The following is a 16,213-nucleotide window of genomic DNA, read 5'->3' on the forward strand; positions in this document are numbered from 1 at the left end:
CCAAATTCTACACAACGTTCAGCTATTAATAGCAATTAGTCAATGTATTTTTTGAAGTTGTATTCATTTCAAATGCGTTGAAAAGAGTTTAAAAGTGTCAGTTTTTTATGTTAAAAAAATTATGATTCTTTTCGTATTAGCTTTTATTATTCGAACACATTCCCTTTCAAAGTGGCCATACATGTTAGTAGTTTGTCAGAGAAACAATACACTTATGCACAATACACAGATCAATTGAACAGTAAAACAAACAGACAAACAAACAAAAAAACAACAGGGAAAAAAACTAGGCAATAGGTTGCAGTTTGACATGTTAGTCATACGTGTGGCAAATTGCATTTCTGAAGCATGATAAAATCTTCAAAATGACTCAACATTTCTCTTATCTTGTCTGGAAGATGGTCAGATATGACAACATAGCAGCATGTAAATTAGCTCCTTCCAGTCTCAGGCAGCAAGTGGTGAGTAACAGGTGCAGAAAAACAACATTTAACACCCAAAATAACAACTTTGGTCCATTTTGGAAGTGGTCAGTGGCCATCCTCTTCAGCGCTTCCTCCACAGGATGTACGTCATGAGCAGGATTAGTCCGGCCGACAGGCCCGCGATGACAAACTGGTGTATGGACAGCACGTTTTCTAGCGTGTGGATCCTCTTCTCCATGGCACTGGTGTGGAAGTAGTCGTAGATCCCCGCCGTTATGCTCCAGAGCGCCCAAACGGCGTCCAGCACCAGCGGCATCGCGGACAGATTCGGCAGTTAGGCGGCTCCTCTGGACCAAAACAAATAGTTACATTTCAACCTCAGTTGCGAGCAACAGAACAGTAGTTTTTGAAAAAATTTAAAAGGTTTTGAGCCATCATTTTTTACCATTGATTGAATGTGACCAGGGTTATTATCTTTTGCAAATTTTTTTAGAGTTCATTTTTCAATTTGTTTTTACTTTACTTAGTTTCCAAATTTGGATAGTTCTAACTCATTGGCTGTGACATTGACAGCAACCTATCATAATGTCAGATAATTAGTTTTAGAGTAGGCTTTCTAGTTTTTATACATTTTTCTTTTAAATGTGGTTATCAATAATTCAATTCTTTTGTTTTAGTTATTTGTCGAACGCAAAACTGAAAAGATCCAGACAGCTACACGTCACTTCTCGGCGACACAAACTACAATTCCCAAACAACTATTCCTCCATTTTGCTAGATGTTGCGTTATTTACAAGCTAATTTAAGGATTAAAAAAGATATTATATGTTGCATTTTACTTACCCTCTCTACTCTACAGCTAGAAGGTTATGAATCCATTAATAAGGCTTCTAACACGTAGATGAGCCATCACGTTCTCTTCTACAAAGCTAGCACGTCTCAAAACAAACAAATGTTGCTCACTGCATCCGCCGACTCGAATTGTGATCTTCCCAGAGGTGAGCCGCAGCTTCTCCGCCAGCCGATAGGACGAACATGCGGTGTTCAAGACATCACAACCGACCCGGCGAGGAGGACATTTTTCCTCTCCATTTTTCTGGAGGAGGCGGACATCGCTTCCTGGTCCCGAGCCGCTCCTACCTCGCGCCACTTCCGGTTGCGTCAGATGACGTCACGTTCTCCTCCTCCAATAGTGAGGCGCTAGCTAGAGAGCTCGTTTACATGCTAACAACGATCGAGGCGTCATCCTTTTTCGCACAAAGAACCAGAAAAAGTCATTTCTTATCTGTCGGCTGGTGAGACTTTATAGAAGTAATTTATCGACTTATATTCTTCAGTGGCACTTAGTTTGAGGCATTTTTTTGGTAGTCGCCTGCATAAAATCCATGGAGGAGTTAACGACACAAGTCCAAGTACCTGAATTGTCAACATTGCGTTTTCAATTAATTAGGTCACAAATGGTAATTTTGCGCAAACTTGTAGAAATATCTAATTTTGCCGAGGTGTCAAGTTCACCTCTAAAAATCGTAAAACGAGCGGAACTGCAATCCCAGGCGCGGTGGCCAAGTGGTAAGGCGTCGGTCTCGTAAACCGAAGATCGCGGGTTCGAACCCCGTCCGTGCCTTGGACGAATCGGAACGTCGAAGGCGTTTTTTTAAATGGTAGGTGCTATTTCGTTGCTAAGTGACAGAATGTTTTCAGAATCTATTCATAGAGTTAAACGCATTATGTTTAAATGTAAATCTTTTGCTTCAAGATTAAAGAACTAGTGGTTGTTCTGTTGCATTGTTTGAAAAGCAGTGACTCATAAACAGGCAACATGTTTTTCAAATAACGTCAATCATGAGCCCCAAATTTTGTCAAAAAGCCCAAATTTGATCAACCCGCCCATTGCACGTTTCTCCCAACCCGCGTTTGGAATTGGCATTCGTGTTGTGGCAATTTACATTTGTGTTTTTTTTTCAAAGCGTTTATTTAGACTTTGAATTTCGCCTGAAACTTCTCGGCCACCGTACCGAGTTTAACTAAAATTATTGGGCACAAGGACCCAGAAAGGGAAGCTCACAAATGTAATACCGTGTACCTTGAAGGGGTAACATTTTTCAAAGGTTGTAAGGTATTATATAGTTAATTTTGAGACGTTAAAAATCGTTTAGAAACTATTTCATTTACTCGAAATTGGGCTGTGTGTTAGTCGAAAAAGATTCGGCGAATTGAGTGAATCTAGGACCCTGAGCAGAAGGAAACCAAAGACTTTACCAAGATGGCGGACCAAAACATGGACGTTGTCAAGCCAAAGTTTTGCAGCGAATTATTAAGGTACACTTTCGTTTACACTGGCAAGTGAATGATAGTGGTAATTATCGATACTTTAATTGTTTATAGGTCATTTAATATTAATGAATTTAGGCTAATTCATTTACGCTTGCGATACAAGTAGAAAACATTAAATGTAAAACCACCAAATACACCAATAATTAACCTTGTTATTCCTGTATTTAATAAGAAATAACACGCTTTCCCATTCAAGTGGCGAAGCATCACTATCGCTCCTTTTGGTTTTGCTTTTGAATCCACAGAAACGAAACTTAACTTGCCAAATGAAAAGTAAAGGCTTTTTGTCGCCCTCCACTGTTTGCACTGATGAAAACATCAAGGCACCTGCTGTTTCATATTGTAAAACTAAGAATAGGCGATTGATTTCGAGTTTATTGCTCAGTCCCATTAAATATTTTGTTTCAGGATCTAATGTAATCCCAAACATGGCTGCATCGTAGGCGCACGTGTTTGAAACGTTGAAGGATTTTCTTCAAATGTAGTCATGTTGTTATTTGTCTTTCAGCCCTTCTGACCTGTTTTCAGCTCGAACTCGGAGTCACAAGATCCCGGCTGTTGGTCAGAAAGACTTCTACCCGGATGACTCCGAAGAGCAGCGCCAACGTCTGGAGCAAAGTCTGAGCGAGCACTGGAGCCTTGTGTCAGAGGAGCGAGTTGAGAGGCTGTGAGCGGGCGACCAGTCGTGGTGATGCTTTGAGGTGTAGATCAACTGTAACGCTTCCTTTCCTTGGCAGAGGTAACCTGGTGAAAGCTGTGTGGATTCCCGATGAGAAGGTTGTGGAGCTTGAGTCTCCAGCGGTGAGTGCCCATCCTTTGTCTTTTTGTTCTGTAATGATAGCATTAGTTTAGAATTTAGTTTTCATCTGTCTGGTTTCTCAGGGCAAGTTCTGGCAGACGATGGGATTCTCTGCCAATGGCAAGCAGTACCTTCTTCTAGAAGAGGCGCTCTACCTCATGGAGTGTGTGAGTGACAGCTGAATTTCCGTGCACCCCTTTTCCGCCGTCTGCTGACATTGCTGTTCTGGGCCAGGGCAACGTGCAGGTCTTCTACCAGGACCTTCCTCTCTCCATTCAAGACGGCTTTGAATGGTTTCTGTCTTCCAATACAATCAGCCTGCAGCAGTATCAGGTAAAGATGACCACTTGCGGCTAATAGTCAGTTGCGTATCATACTGTAACTTTTCTTGTTTGCTTTCCAAGGTGTTTGGGCATCTGAAGAGGCTCGGCTACGTGGTACATAGGTTCGACGCCAGGTAACGAGGACCCAACGGATGTTTCAGGTGTGACACGTCGCCAAATCAGCGTGATCTTGTTTTCTTTCTCAGTTCGGAGACGTCACCGTACGCCAGGCAGCTTAACCTGCCGTTGTCAAAAGGCCAGAATACGCTGAAGAGGAAGCGCAGCGACAGCCCTGTCGCAACTTGCAGGTGGCACAAATTACAAACTTTCACAAATTATTTCCGCTGTGGGAAATTTGGTCTGATTTTTATTTTTTTGTCCTAATAAAGTAAATCGCAGCAGGAGTGTTCTGTGAAGAAAAAACAACTAGAACAAGGTCCATCGCTTCCTGAGTCGAAGCCGACGGCTGAGCCCCCAGCCGAGCCCCCTGCTGGTATGAGTGTAGGCCGGCCGTGGTGGATAACCAACCCGCTGGCTGCTAACGAGACCAAGAAACCTACCCGTGGCCGCACTTCCCGCTGGGACGGCTCCATCGTTTTTCCCGATGTGGCTTTGGCACGCAATTCCCCTGGCAGCTTTCCATCTCCGGACCCCTCCTTGCTGCCTGACGCACTGACGGTGGGCTCTTGCAACATCAAGCTGTGGACGAGGAAGCTCAACCAGAGGAAGGTGCAGATGTCTGCTAAGGATAGAGAGAGAGAGCGAAGGAATAAAAAATGGAACTGGAATGTCAAAGCAAACAAACAGGTCTGGAAGTGACTCAAAATCATACTTTTAAATTTTGTAAAACCCTAATTAATCCTTTAATTTTAAGGTGCAACAGTGCCGAACCTGGGCCGAGTATGATCAAGTAATGTCGAAGCGGCAAGAGAAATGCGGCAGGCGACCGCAACACTTATGGAAGAAGAAAGTCACTCCTTTACACGACCACACCCAACCTATATCTACCGGTATCAGGAGATGGCATTGACGGCAATTAGGGCCGCTACAATGAATCGACTAATCAATGAATTATCAAATTACTTAGCAATTATTTGGATAGACGATACATTATTTAGACACGTTGTTGGCCTGAAAATGTTCCAAATCCTCTTTTTTGAGTGTATTAAATGTAAGGTAAATAATATTATCTCTTTTTTTGTTTTATTTTTGTATATTTTTTAGACATAACACAAAATGTAAAAAACGCCTATTTTTATTTTCATATTTTAAATAAAACCAGTAGATATATTTTTTAATTGTTTATTATATTTTTTTTTTATTAAAAAAAAAAAGAAAAGAAAGGAAAAAACATTTTAATTTGTTTAGTCCTCGATGAAAGCAGATGATTCACTTTGTAACGGATTAAATATTTGGAAATATCTGAATATCTGACATTTTAATTTTATATTAAAACCCCTCTTAATGTTTTCGTTTTAATAAAATTTGTAAAATTTTCAATAAAAAAATTAACTAGTAGCCCGCCATTGTTAATGTCAATAATGGCGTACCGCACGCAGGCTATTTTTAGACCGTGACGTCGCATCGTAAAGCGGAAGTAAAGCCGAAGTGGGACATTATAGACCCGCCCTCGCATAGACCCAACGCAAAAAGTGCTACTTTTCTCCGGTAATCTTTCAAAAACGAACATGCCGATCACGCATTGCTTTTTTTGGAACTTGTAGAAACGACTCTTGACATTACGACACATGAAGGATGTTTTCTTCATACGTTTCCGGAACCAAAAACTCGGGAGGAAAAAATGTGAAGACCGAATCAACTTGCGCGGACTGTAACACCAGCTCGGCGAATCCATTCGCGTTTCATATGCAGTAAACATTATGTTGGGTCATGGTCTTTCAGAGGACAAAGAGGTAAGCCATTTTTATATTTTTAACTTTTTGTTTTAGCGTAACGTTGTGCCGTTCTGCTTCTGTCTGACAATGAATGACCTGAAAAGAATTACAATGGTATCTAACTGCCACTGTTACCGTTTCTGTTATATATATATAAAAAAACAACTTTAGTAAGGGGGGAGTGTAAATAAATTATAGGATTAAGATGTGTTATATCAATGAAAAAATTTAAAGTGTTCGTTGGCTGTCACTGAGTAGCATTTGCGATCGCTACACAAAGCTAACTAAATTACCCCCAAGAACGGTAAGAGACGTAGGACAACCAGAGGATATTTAAGAAAGACAGGGCTGATGGTAAAGGATAGCTTGTTGAAACAGGAGAATGTCATTGTCAGTCGCGTCGATAAAAAAGCTAAAGCTATGCTTAGGTCGGCTCGTTTTTTTCGTCTTTTTCAGCCTTCGACACTAAAGCCATCTCTTTAACTGAACATTTTTATGTTCTTCCACATCTTTGCCAGTCAATTTGGCACCAGGCACATCATTTTCGGAGAGAATTGGTAGGTTTAGTGCTGTAAACATCTCCTTCGTAAACGATTTCCATTCATTTCCTATTAGGGACAAACGGTGGCTTGTCCCTACTTAGCAACAGTAGCTAATGTCATGAATATTAATGAGCGGAAGTGACGTGTTGCTTGCGGTACGCCATTACTTACACAATGCTCATGGCTGCTGAAGCCTATAAAATCAGTCGCACCCAAGCGCCAGCAGAGGGCGGCAAAACTCCATAAAACACAATTAACAAGTGGGCATTTCACTGTACTGTCATTTAAATCTGTCTGAGCGGGGCATGTGCGTTAATTGCGTCAAATATTTTAACGTGATTAATTAAAAAAATAAATTGACGCCCGTTAACGCGATAATTTTGACAGCCCTAATTCATAGTCCAACTTTTCTAATCACATAATTTGTGGTTTCAATGCACATTTTCAGCCAAAATACTGCGCGCAGAGTAAAATAACAGTAAACAACTTGATCTTTATAGGAGCTGATTAGTCGAGTCATGCAAAAATAATTATTTGTGAATGGATTGGATGTCTATTGCTGCCAGTGGTAAACCATGATTTAAACACCACAATTATTTTCTTTCAGGTGAACTACTAAACAAAATCAGCGTAACCAAATCCACAAATTTGCTTGAGGGAGCGTCAAGGTATAATCAGCACTTTTGACCATTTTGTTTATCTGCTAAAACAAAATGGACGCCACCTGCCTCTTTCAGCTTGGAACCATCACAGGAGTGGAAGATTTGTTTTAATGTTTACCAGCCTGACACGGTGGCCACTTTTAAAAAGAGCAAACCGGGGAAGCCCTATGCCCGCATGTGCGTGTGCAGGTGAGTTGACTTTAGGGTGCTCGTATGTTTGCCAACCTTTGTCCTTGTGAATAGACTCAATTGGTGTGCAGCAATCAGCGTGTTTGTGCTCATGTTACAGACAAAAGTCATGAAACAAACCTCTTTGACAAATATGTCTACCAAAATCGATCTTCTTGTGTAGGTGCCCCATCACTTTGTGATTAAAAAAAAACAACAACATAATTTGGTGGCTTTTTAGTTATTTAACATCTAAATTCTAAGATCGATAAGTCAACGAAAAGCAAATATAATAGAGGGAAAACTACAAATGTGTTGGAAAAATTCTAGAATGCTACAATAACTAAACAACTAAAATCAATTAATGGACAATGAAAATACACTCCTGGCCAAAAGTATTGGCACCCCTGCAATTCTGTCATATAATGCCCAATTTCTCCCAGAAAATGATTGCAATTACAAATGTGTTGGTAGTAATATCTTCATTTATTTTGCTTGCAGTGAAAAAACACAAACGAGAATGAAAAAAAAAAAAAAAAAAAAAAAAAAGATCATTTTACACAGAACTCAAAAAATGGGCCGGACAAAAGTATTGGCACCCTCAGCCTAATACTTGGTAGCACAACCTTTAGACAAAATAACTGCGAACAACCGCTTCCGGTACCAATCATTGAGTTTCTTACAATGCTGTGCTGGAATTTTAGACCATTTTTCTTTGGCCAAGATTTCTCCACAGGTGTTCTATGGGATTCAGGTCTGGACTCATTGCTGGCCACTTTAGAAGTCTCTAGTGCTTTCTCTCAAACCATTTCCTAGTGCTTTTTGAAATGTGCTTTGAGTCATTGTCTTGCTGGAAGACCCATGACCTCTGAGGGAGACCCAGCTTTCTCTCACTGGGCCCGACATTACGCTGCAAAATTTGTTGATAGTCTTCAGACTTCATAATACCATGCACACGGTCAATTAGTCCAGTGCCAGTGGGAGCAAAGCAACACAAAACATCAGGGAACCTCCGCCATGTTTGACTGTGGGGACAGTGTTCTTTTCTTTGAAGGCCTCGTTTTTTCCCTGTAAACTCTATGTTGATGCCTTTTCCCAAAAAGCTCTACTTTTGTCTCATCTGACAAGAGAACATTCTTTCTCAGGTAAGTTTTGGCAATGTCCAGCCTGGCTTTTGTATGTCTGTGGTTCAGAAGTGGGGTGTTCTTGGGTATCCTTCCATAGAGTCCCTTTTTCATTCAGAAACCGACGGATAGTACGGGTTGACACTGTTGTACCCTCGGATTGCAGGACAGCTTGAACTTGTTTGGATGTTAGTCAAGGTTATTTATCCAACATCCGCACAATCTTTCATTGAAATCTCTCGTCAATTTTTCCTTTCCGTCCACATCTAGGGAGGTTAGCCACAGTGCCATGGGCTTTACACTTATTGATGAGACTGCGCAAAGTAGACACAGGAGCATTCAGGTCTTTGGAGATTGACATGGAGCCTTGAGATTGCCCATGCTTCCTCAAAATTTTGCTTCTCAAGTCCTCAGACAGTTCTTTGGTCTTCTCTCTTTTCTCCATGCTCAATGTGGTACACACAAGGACACAGGACAGGGGTTGAGTCAACTTTAATCCATTTTAACTGGCTGCAAGTGTGATTTACTTATTGCCACCACCTGTAATGTGCCACAGGTAAGTAACAGGTGCTGTTGATTACACAAATTCGAAAAGCATCACATTTTTCAAAGGGCACTTAGACTTTTGTCCGGACCATTTTTGGAGTTTTGCGCGAAATGAATAACGATAGATTTTTTTTCCCATTCTCTTTTGTGTTTTTTCATTGCAAGCAAAATAAATGAAGATATTACTATCAAAGCATTTGTAATTGCTATCATTTTCTGGGAGAAATTGAGCACTATCTGACAGAATTGCAGAGATGCCAATACTTTTGGCCAGCAGTGTAGACAATACGATAAATGGGATTCAATTTTGGATATTTTCGCATTCTTTTTTTCTTCACTTTTTCCCATATGCCACGAAACTTAAAAAATGCCCACATATTATGAAAAATGATAAGCAAAAATAAAATACAGAGATTATGAAGAAAAATAAATTCAAAATATTAAATATAATACATTTGACCGGCACTGCTTCTTGGTTGCAGCTTCAGCGGGCCCGTTCCTGACTTGGCGGCCATTAAACAGCTGAACTTCCAGAGCGGCGATGTCCAGGTGGTCTTTGCTGTTGTGGATGCCGGCGACATCTCCTTTTACACCTTCAAAGACTTCCAACTGCCCACTGACGTGTACCCATGATACCTCCCTGTATGTCTCGCAACCAATTTCCATTTTGAACTCTTTGGCTGCCATCGTTGGCGATGGACACCCAATCAGTTTGGACTAGGAGGGCTGTCACCGATCCCCTCCAAGTCCAAATAGATTGGATGTCTATCGGCATCAAAAGGAGTTTATTTAAAAAGTGGTACAGAAAAATAAAAAGAAATGGGTGAAAAAAACAGTGAATCATTTTGGGAAGCAAAGGTGTCAATTACGTAAGTTCTAACGTTAGGCAAAAATTTTAATGGGGTATTTTGTATATTGACTTAGTATATTTTATAGTTAACTTGCTTTTAACTCATTCACTAATAAAGACATAAACATATTTGTTTCTGATGTTCCGTTGTCAGCTTCTAATAACGAAAAATAAAGATTTTATGACAAAAGTTCGGAATCTAATCTTTGTTTTGTAAATTCTGTGTTCATGCAGCCATAGAAAACAATATTGTGTGGCGCATCAAAGAAGTAGATGTCTTGTGACATAATGTTTGGTAGTGAATGAGTTCATTATTTTTAGCGATAAATAAGCACATAAATTGCAGTGAAGAATCGCAGTAATCAAGGCTAGCACTGTTGTACGTGGAAAAAAAGTTGAGATAAAATCAATTTTTTTTACATGATTTTCAATTATTACAAGTTTCAGATTTTCTTTTTGGTTTTATAGATCTAATTTATTGGTAGCTTCTTAGTAGTAGCGTTTAAATGATTTTTGTTGGGTTTTGTAGTTTTTAATTTATGTTTTTATACAACAGAACTGCACTTAACAAATGTTTGATCGGTGTGTGACAACATTTGAGATCAATTTCAAATGTTTTCTGCAGCTGTTGTTTTGTTGACTTAATTAATCACGTTGGATACAACAAACGCACGAGCGATGCGGTGCGTTCACTGTCTATTGTCCAGACGTTGACGCAAGCACCCAGCTGCCTTTTTATAAATCCTGCTTGGAGTGGCTGAGGCAAACAACAATGTGGACCTGGCCGACTCTGGTTCTCCTGCTTTTCCTGACTTTGACCGGTGAGTTGTTGTGAGTTACTTAGCTCTTGTTATTGATAGAAATAAAAATCTTACATTTTGTTAGTTTCGCGTAGCAGGGCGTCTAACTGCTCCTATTCGGCACTGCTGGGCCACTTGAAGCTTAACTCGTCCAATGACTTCTTGGCCACTGTCAGGCCTGTTAAGGATTGGAAACAGGTCACAGTCGTAGAGCTGGACATGCTGCTTTATGGCATCTTACAGGTGGTAAGTAACAAGCTGGTTGCCGAGATACTGTCTTGCAGCATCTGCCGTACCAAGTGTTTTCGGGGTGTATTTTCATGGTACTACATAAAAGTCTGTCTTTTTGTGTGTGTGTGTATATAAAGTGAGGAGCAGAAGTATTTGCACCCCTTCAGATTTTGCAAGTTAACGCACTTAAAAAATAGGTTGAGGTCTGAAATTTCAATCATAGATGCATTTCCACTTATAGAGACATAATCTAAAAAAAAAAATAGAAAAAATACGGAACTCACATTGTATGATTTTTCAGTAATTATTTTGTAATTTATTCGGGTTCATAAGTATTTGTAACCCTGAGAAAATCAGTCTAATATTTAGTGCAGAAGCCTTTGTTTTCAATTACAGAAGTCAGACGCGTTCTGTTGTTCTTCACCAGGTTTTCACAGCTGGAAACAGGGATTTTGGCCCATTCCACCACACAAATCTTCTCCAGATTTGTCAGGTTTCAGGGCTGTTGTTGAGAAACACGAAGTTTCAGCTCCATCCAAAGATTTTCTATTGGATTGAGGTTTGGAGACTGGCTAGGCCACTCCAGAACCTTGATATGCTTTTTACGCTGTCACTCCTTGGTCAGCTTGGCTGTGTGCTTCGGATCATTGTCATGTTGGAAGATCCAGCACAGACTCATCTTCACGTCTCTGACTGAGAGAAGGAGGTTGCGGCTCAAAATCTGACGATACATTTCACCATTCATCCTCTGCTTTATACAGTACAGTCGTCCTGTCCGCTTTACTGAAAAAACAGCCCCAAAGCATGAGGTTTCCACCCCCATACTTCACAGTAGGGATGGTGTTCTTGGGATTGTACTCATCCTTCTTTTTCCTCCACGCATGACGAGTAAAGTTTGCACCAAAAAGTTCTACTTTGGTCTCATCTGACCACTTGACTTTCTGAAAATACTTCTGCTCCTCACTGTATATACAGAATATATACTGTATGGATGTGTGTATATGTCTATGTGTATGTGGTATAAGTAGATGTATTTAAAAAGATACTTTTTTCCTACTTTTGTGGTTTATATAAAATATTTTTCTCTATATATTTTTCAGTCTTCGAGAAAAAATCTAGTTATGATATGTGTGTGTGCGCGTGTATTTGTGTCATATATTCTATTTTCTAATAGTTTTCTTTTTCTGTTTTCTGGCAAATATTTGCATTTTTTTGGTCATTTTTAAAATGTTTCTTCTGTTTATGTATTTTGGAATTTAAATATTTGTCTTTTCCTAATTTAATTGTGTGAAACGTGTTAGTATTTATGAGTGTTTACCTAGAGCTCAGTTGAGAATGGCGTATTTGTAAATCAATATTTTAGTATTATTGATTAATATTGACTGACCGATAACTTTAATTAAAGAGTTTTCTATCACAGTTTATCTGAGTAATTCTAATTTGTGTACTTTTTTTGTCCTTAATGTAAAGGATGAGAAACTTCAAACATTCACCAGCCACATATGGATCCAAACAGTAAGAAGGCGCGCCACTGTAGCTGAAAACGTCATTGTCATGCATGTTCCTATAGTGTTTTCTTATCTTTTCTGTGTTGACAGGTGTGGAAAAATGATTTCCTCATATGGAAGCCGTCAAATTTTTGCGGCATCAACCAGTTCTCCGTTCCCAGGTCAAAGTTATGGATACCGGACATAAACATCCAAGAGGAGTAAGTTGAGTGAGAGATTACTGATAACACATGGGCAGGTGGTGGTACGCATTCACCTCAACATAAGACTATTATGTCATCATTTGGTGTTGCATGTCATAATCATGTGTAATCAGAGAGCACAATGAGGGATATAAATTGCCACTCGTGTGTGTTTGCACAGTTAATGGACACACAGAAGCTTTGTACCTCATTATTTAGCCGCATGAGTTGAATTAAAGATGATAAAGTGATACATTTCACATTTTTGAACAAGCTAATCTAGTCACAGATAAAGCCCCATTAATAATTGAATCACAATACAAAATAAGAAACCTAATTTAAAAAAGAAAACAAACACATAACTACTTTGGTGTCCAGCCCATTTTTAAAAAATAGAAATAGTATTTCAGCCCCTCAAGCCAGTTTCGATCAGCAACAATAAATCAGGCACGTCCGTCATGAGTGGACTCACAAAAACAATCTCAAAAAGCTTAGCCTTGAAAGATTAATCAATTCTGCCATTTTGGGTTAAATAACGGCCATTTTCACTTCCAAGATCCCTCGTTTTTTTTTCTTTTTCTTTTTTTATCAACTCCTTAATTCGTCTACTAGAATACAACACATTGTTTTACCATATTATCCTTTAGTAAACTGAATGTTTTGTTGTTGTCACAGCACTTCCGATAGTGGCAGCATCAAGAAGAGTTCCTTTGTGACGGTTTACTCCAACGGGAATCTACAGATAACGGCGCGTCAGCGGCTGACTTCCACGTGCACCCTGAACCTGTTCAATTTCCCCTTTGACCGACAGAACTGCGTCATCACCTTCAGCCCCATGAACACTGACGGTAAGAGCGAACGCCAGGCAAACAGAAAAATGAATATTTCTTCAACTGGTGTGATACGATCCCCAATCAGTCCAGTCGATGCAACTCCAGACCCTCAGTGGCGATGAATTTATCAGCAACATCTCAGAGCAGGCCATGGTGACTCGTGGGGAGTGGAGTCTCAAAAGATTGGAAATCATCACAAATGAGACCGGCCATGGTAGCCCCAGAATGAGTAAACTCATTTACCAGGTGAGCCTGGAGCCAAATCATGTTCTCAGATACTTTTCACTCATACCCTATAATGTTGTCATTGTCTATGGCGTTGTTCGGCTTTTTGGTGTCTTAGGTGAAGCTGGAGCGCAAACCCATGTTGTATGTAATCAACTTCATCATTCCGCTTTTGTACCTGCTGGTGCTGGACGTGGCGTCCTTCTTCATCGGTGAAGGACGCGGGGAGAAATTGAGCTTCAAGATCACTATCCTACTCGCCATCTCAGTCCTGTTACTCATTCTCCAGGACATGCTGCCATCCACCGAGGACAGCCTGCCCCTCATTGGTGAGCGGTGACCAAACAGCTGCAAAATCCCAAAAAAAGCTAAATGCACCATAGAAGAAGAAAAATACCAATGACACGAACATGTCAAAAACAAAATCCTTTTTTTTTTTTAAAGAAGAAGAAAATGATAGAAAAAAATAGGAAACAAAAGATAGTACACATTTTTCTTTAAGTAGTTCAAAATATTTCACAATAATACTTCATATATACAGTGTACCAAAAAAGAAATGTCCCAAAAAGCGCTCTCTTGATTTTTAGCCAACTTCTGTGTGGGTGTGTTCGCCCTGGTGGGCATCAGTGTGCTTGAGGCCATGGTGGTGAGCTTCATCATTGACCTCGATGATAAATTTGTTGGGAAGCCGCATCCGAAGACCGACCGGGATGTTTGCTCAGACAAACAAGAGATGAAAGGTCGGTGAAAAGTATAATTTCTTCTTGCTTGAGATAACCAAAGATGTTCCTTCAGATGTGGCGAAGGAGAACGCGGAAGGAGTACCTGTTCAAAACACAGCTCCGTCGGAGCATGAGCAGCTGAAAGTGTTCCTGCAGGAGGTTCGCGCAGCTCAGCAGGAAGCTGCAAGTGCCGGCGACTTTCCCCGGCGTAAACGCTTCCGCCGGATCGCTGAAATCCTCGACCTGGTCTTCTTCATTGTTTATACTATAACTGTTTTGGTTTTCATGGCGGTTATGTATCACAAATGGATTCCGGCTGACTTTTTCACCTAAAATCTTTCCAAATAATTGATTTGTTTTGAAAGCTGATTTGTTCCATAAACCATTTAGTCCAACAATTGACATTTTTGTGATTTTCTGTAATAACCAGACACTGATCGCAACAATACCAAGAAAACTAGATTGTAATTAACTCATTGGCTGCCACTGACGGTGATATATGAACAAGCTCTGCTTAAAAAATCTTTTTTGCTATTTTTACATTGGCTACACAGTAACGTTGGTATTATTACCACTTACAACATAGAAACTAGGGAAAAATATCTTCTACTTTACTATTCCTTCCAGTCAAAATGGATTGGATGTCTATCGCCGTCAATGGAACCCACTCCACTTCAATTAGATTTGACGTCTATCACTGTCATTTGTTGTCAACGAGTTAAACTTGGTATTCTGTAATTCATTAAAATGTTACAATTCATTTTTAAATTGTATTTAATGTATTTAATGTGCATATTTAATCACTCCTATGTGCAAAGTCCACGTGTCATATGACATACTCGTGGCACGATATGACAGCAGATGATATGTTGGTTTTGCAAGAACAACAAACACAATGTCGCTTACTCTTAACAATAAACGTAACGCCGTTGAAAGCATGGTGCGCTCGTCTTATTTTGAAAACCCAAAGCGGAAAAGCTCTTCATGACCCATTTGTCACTTCACTGGCGGCTTCCGTACTACGGGCATAGGAAAAATGTCACGGTTTGCGACTATTCCTTTTACATGAAGTGAATAAACAGCTCATGTTGCAACTCGGGAGCCAAGTTACGCTTTCGCGTGGAGCTCGCGGGCCGCTTGGTGTGGCTTTTATCTGGCTGACGACTCGCAGGGTCCTGTTAGCCTGTTAGCAGCTACCCGTCACTAGCAAAAGATACACGGCAGGGACGACAGGTGAGTTCAGGTGTTTACTTTTGACATTAGGCACAAACTGCGTTTTTGCCATTTGACATCGTTTTGGGAATATAGATATTGGGTGTGCCAAGTCGGGTGTGTCCTTTTTTCCCCTTTACAGACTACAGGACATGATAGGACAGGACAGGTACCTTAAATGAAAATGACTCATTTGAGGAATGGAGATGACGAGGAAGGAAGGAAGGAAGGGAGAGAGGAAGGTGAAGAAACAGTATGGGGACATGTAGGAATAAAGAGAATGTAAGCAAGATTATTAGTTATGAAGAAAAGGAGAAAAAAAGTATTGGGTACCAGTACCGGGTGGACCGATGCTACAGATAACATGGAACTAAGAAACGGTGAGTGAATGAAGGACAATAGGTGAAAAAGTGGGTCTGATGGAAGACATGCACTTTCTTAAAAATTGTGATCCTGATCATATATTTGTTTTACAATCAGGTGAACTGTTTTACTTTACACGAATTATGTATTTGAATCTGCATTGGTAGTGCTTTACTTGGAAGATGATGCTTTTACTGCCAAATATTAGCGGCCTCAACTAAACGTCGTCTTCCTATGTTGTTTTCTTATGCTTGTTTTTCTCCAGCGAGGTGAGGCTATGGCGGGTGGAATCACAGACACGGGGGAGCCCTACTCTGCTTTTGTGAGTACACCTCCATGGAGCATTTATTCCATTTTTATTGTTCTCTCAAAGTGTTTTTATGATATTGAACCGCACGCTTCTTGTGAGTCGAGATTACTCAATGAGACAATGAAGAGGAAGCTAAAGTGCTGAGGTGGATTGTCTCGC

At 40.2% G+C, this 16,213-nt stretch overlaps 3 protein-coding genes and 1 non-coding gene across 7 annotated transcripts in view; all 4 read left to right on the forward strand.

Annotated features, from left to right (window-relative positions):
- The first annotated feature begins 1,445 nt into the window (after positions 1-1,445).
- tsen54 (TSEN54 tRNA splicing endonuclease subunit) lies at positions 1,446-10,078 on the forward strand. 3 transcript variants are annotated; one of them, XM_057860496.1, is made up of 12 exons: positions 1,446-1,720; positions 3,268-3,426; positions 3,497-3,560; positions 3,642-3,725; positions 3,793-3,891; positions 3,963-4,015; positions 4,088-4,189; positions 4,271-4,688; positions 4,756-4,891; positions 6,926-6,986; positions 7,056-7,169; positions 9,301-10,078. In XM_057860496.1, exons 1-12 carry the CDS (start codon positions 1,461-1,463, stop codon positions 9,449-9,451), a joined length of 1,701 nt encoding a protein of 566 aa, XP_057716479.1. In that variant the 5' UTR covers positions 1,446-1,460; the 3' UTR covers positions 9,452-10,078. The 3 variants fall into 3 exon arrangements, with proteins under 3 accessions (XP_057716479.1, XP_057716481.1, XP_057716480.1); XM_057860498.1 differs by lacking the exon at positions 1,446-1,720 and adding an exon at positions 1,727-2,744 and having other exon boundaries at positions 3,288-3,426; positions 9,301-10,065; XM_057860497.1 differs by lacking the exon at positions 1,446-1,720 and adding an exon at positions 1,727-2,744 and having other exon boundaries at positions 9,301-10,062.
- trnat-cgu (transfer RNA threonine (anticodon CGU)) lies at positions 1,978-2,049 on the forward strand. The gene has a single exon. It is a non-coding gene; the product is annotated as a tRNA-Thr (tRNA).
- A 257-nt stretch (positions 10,079-10,335) lies between the features above and the next one.
- LOC130904673 (5-hydroxytryptamine receptor 3A-like) lies at positions 10,336-15,065 on the forward strand. Its single transcript, XM_057817595.1, has 9 exons — positions 10,336-10,489; positions 10,554-10,714; positions 12,170-12,214; positions 12,298-12,407; positions 13,065-13,237; positions 13,308-13,468; positions 13,566-13,776; positions 14,035-14,187; positions 14,243-15,065. The coding sequence occupies exons 1-9, from the start codon at positions 10,441-10,443 to the stop codon at positions 14,500-14,502; spliced, it is 1,323 nt and encodes a 440-aa protein (XP_057673578.1). The 5' UTR covers positions 10,336-10,440; the 3' UTR covers positions 14,503-15,065.
- An 86-nt stretch (positions 15,066-15,151) lies between these two features.
- tmem104 (transmembrane protein 104) overlaps positions 15,152-16,213 on the forward strand; it is a 44,202-nt gene continuing 43,140 nt past the window's right edge. The window contains exons 1-2 of one of the 2 annotated variants that reach the window (XM_057817518.1): positions 15,152-15,402; positions 16,010-16,066. In XM_057817518.1, the coding sequence (XP_057673501.1) occupies positions 16,022-16,066 (45 nt within the window). In that variant the 5' untranslated portion in view covers positions 15,152-15,402; positions 16,010-16,021. Of the gene's footprint in view, positions 15,403-15,486; positions 15,762-16,009; positions 16,067-16,213 lie in introns of those variants that run through there. The other variant, XM_057817519.1, reaches the window with a different exon arrangement.

Source organism: Corythoichthys intestinalis, chromosome 16, assembly GCF_030265065.1.
Source record: "Corythoichthys intestinalis isolate RoL2023-P3 chromosome 16, ASM3026506v1, whole genome shotgun sequence".
NCBI lineage: Eukaryota > Metazoa > Chordata > Actinopteri > Syngnathiformes > Syngnathidae > Corythoichthys > Corythoichthys intestinalis.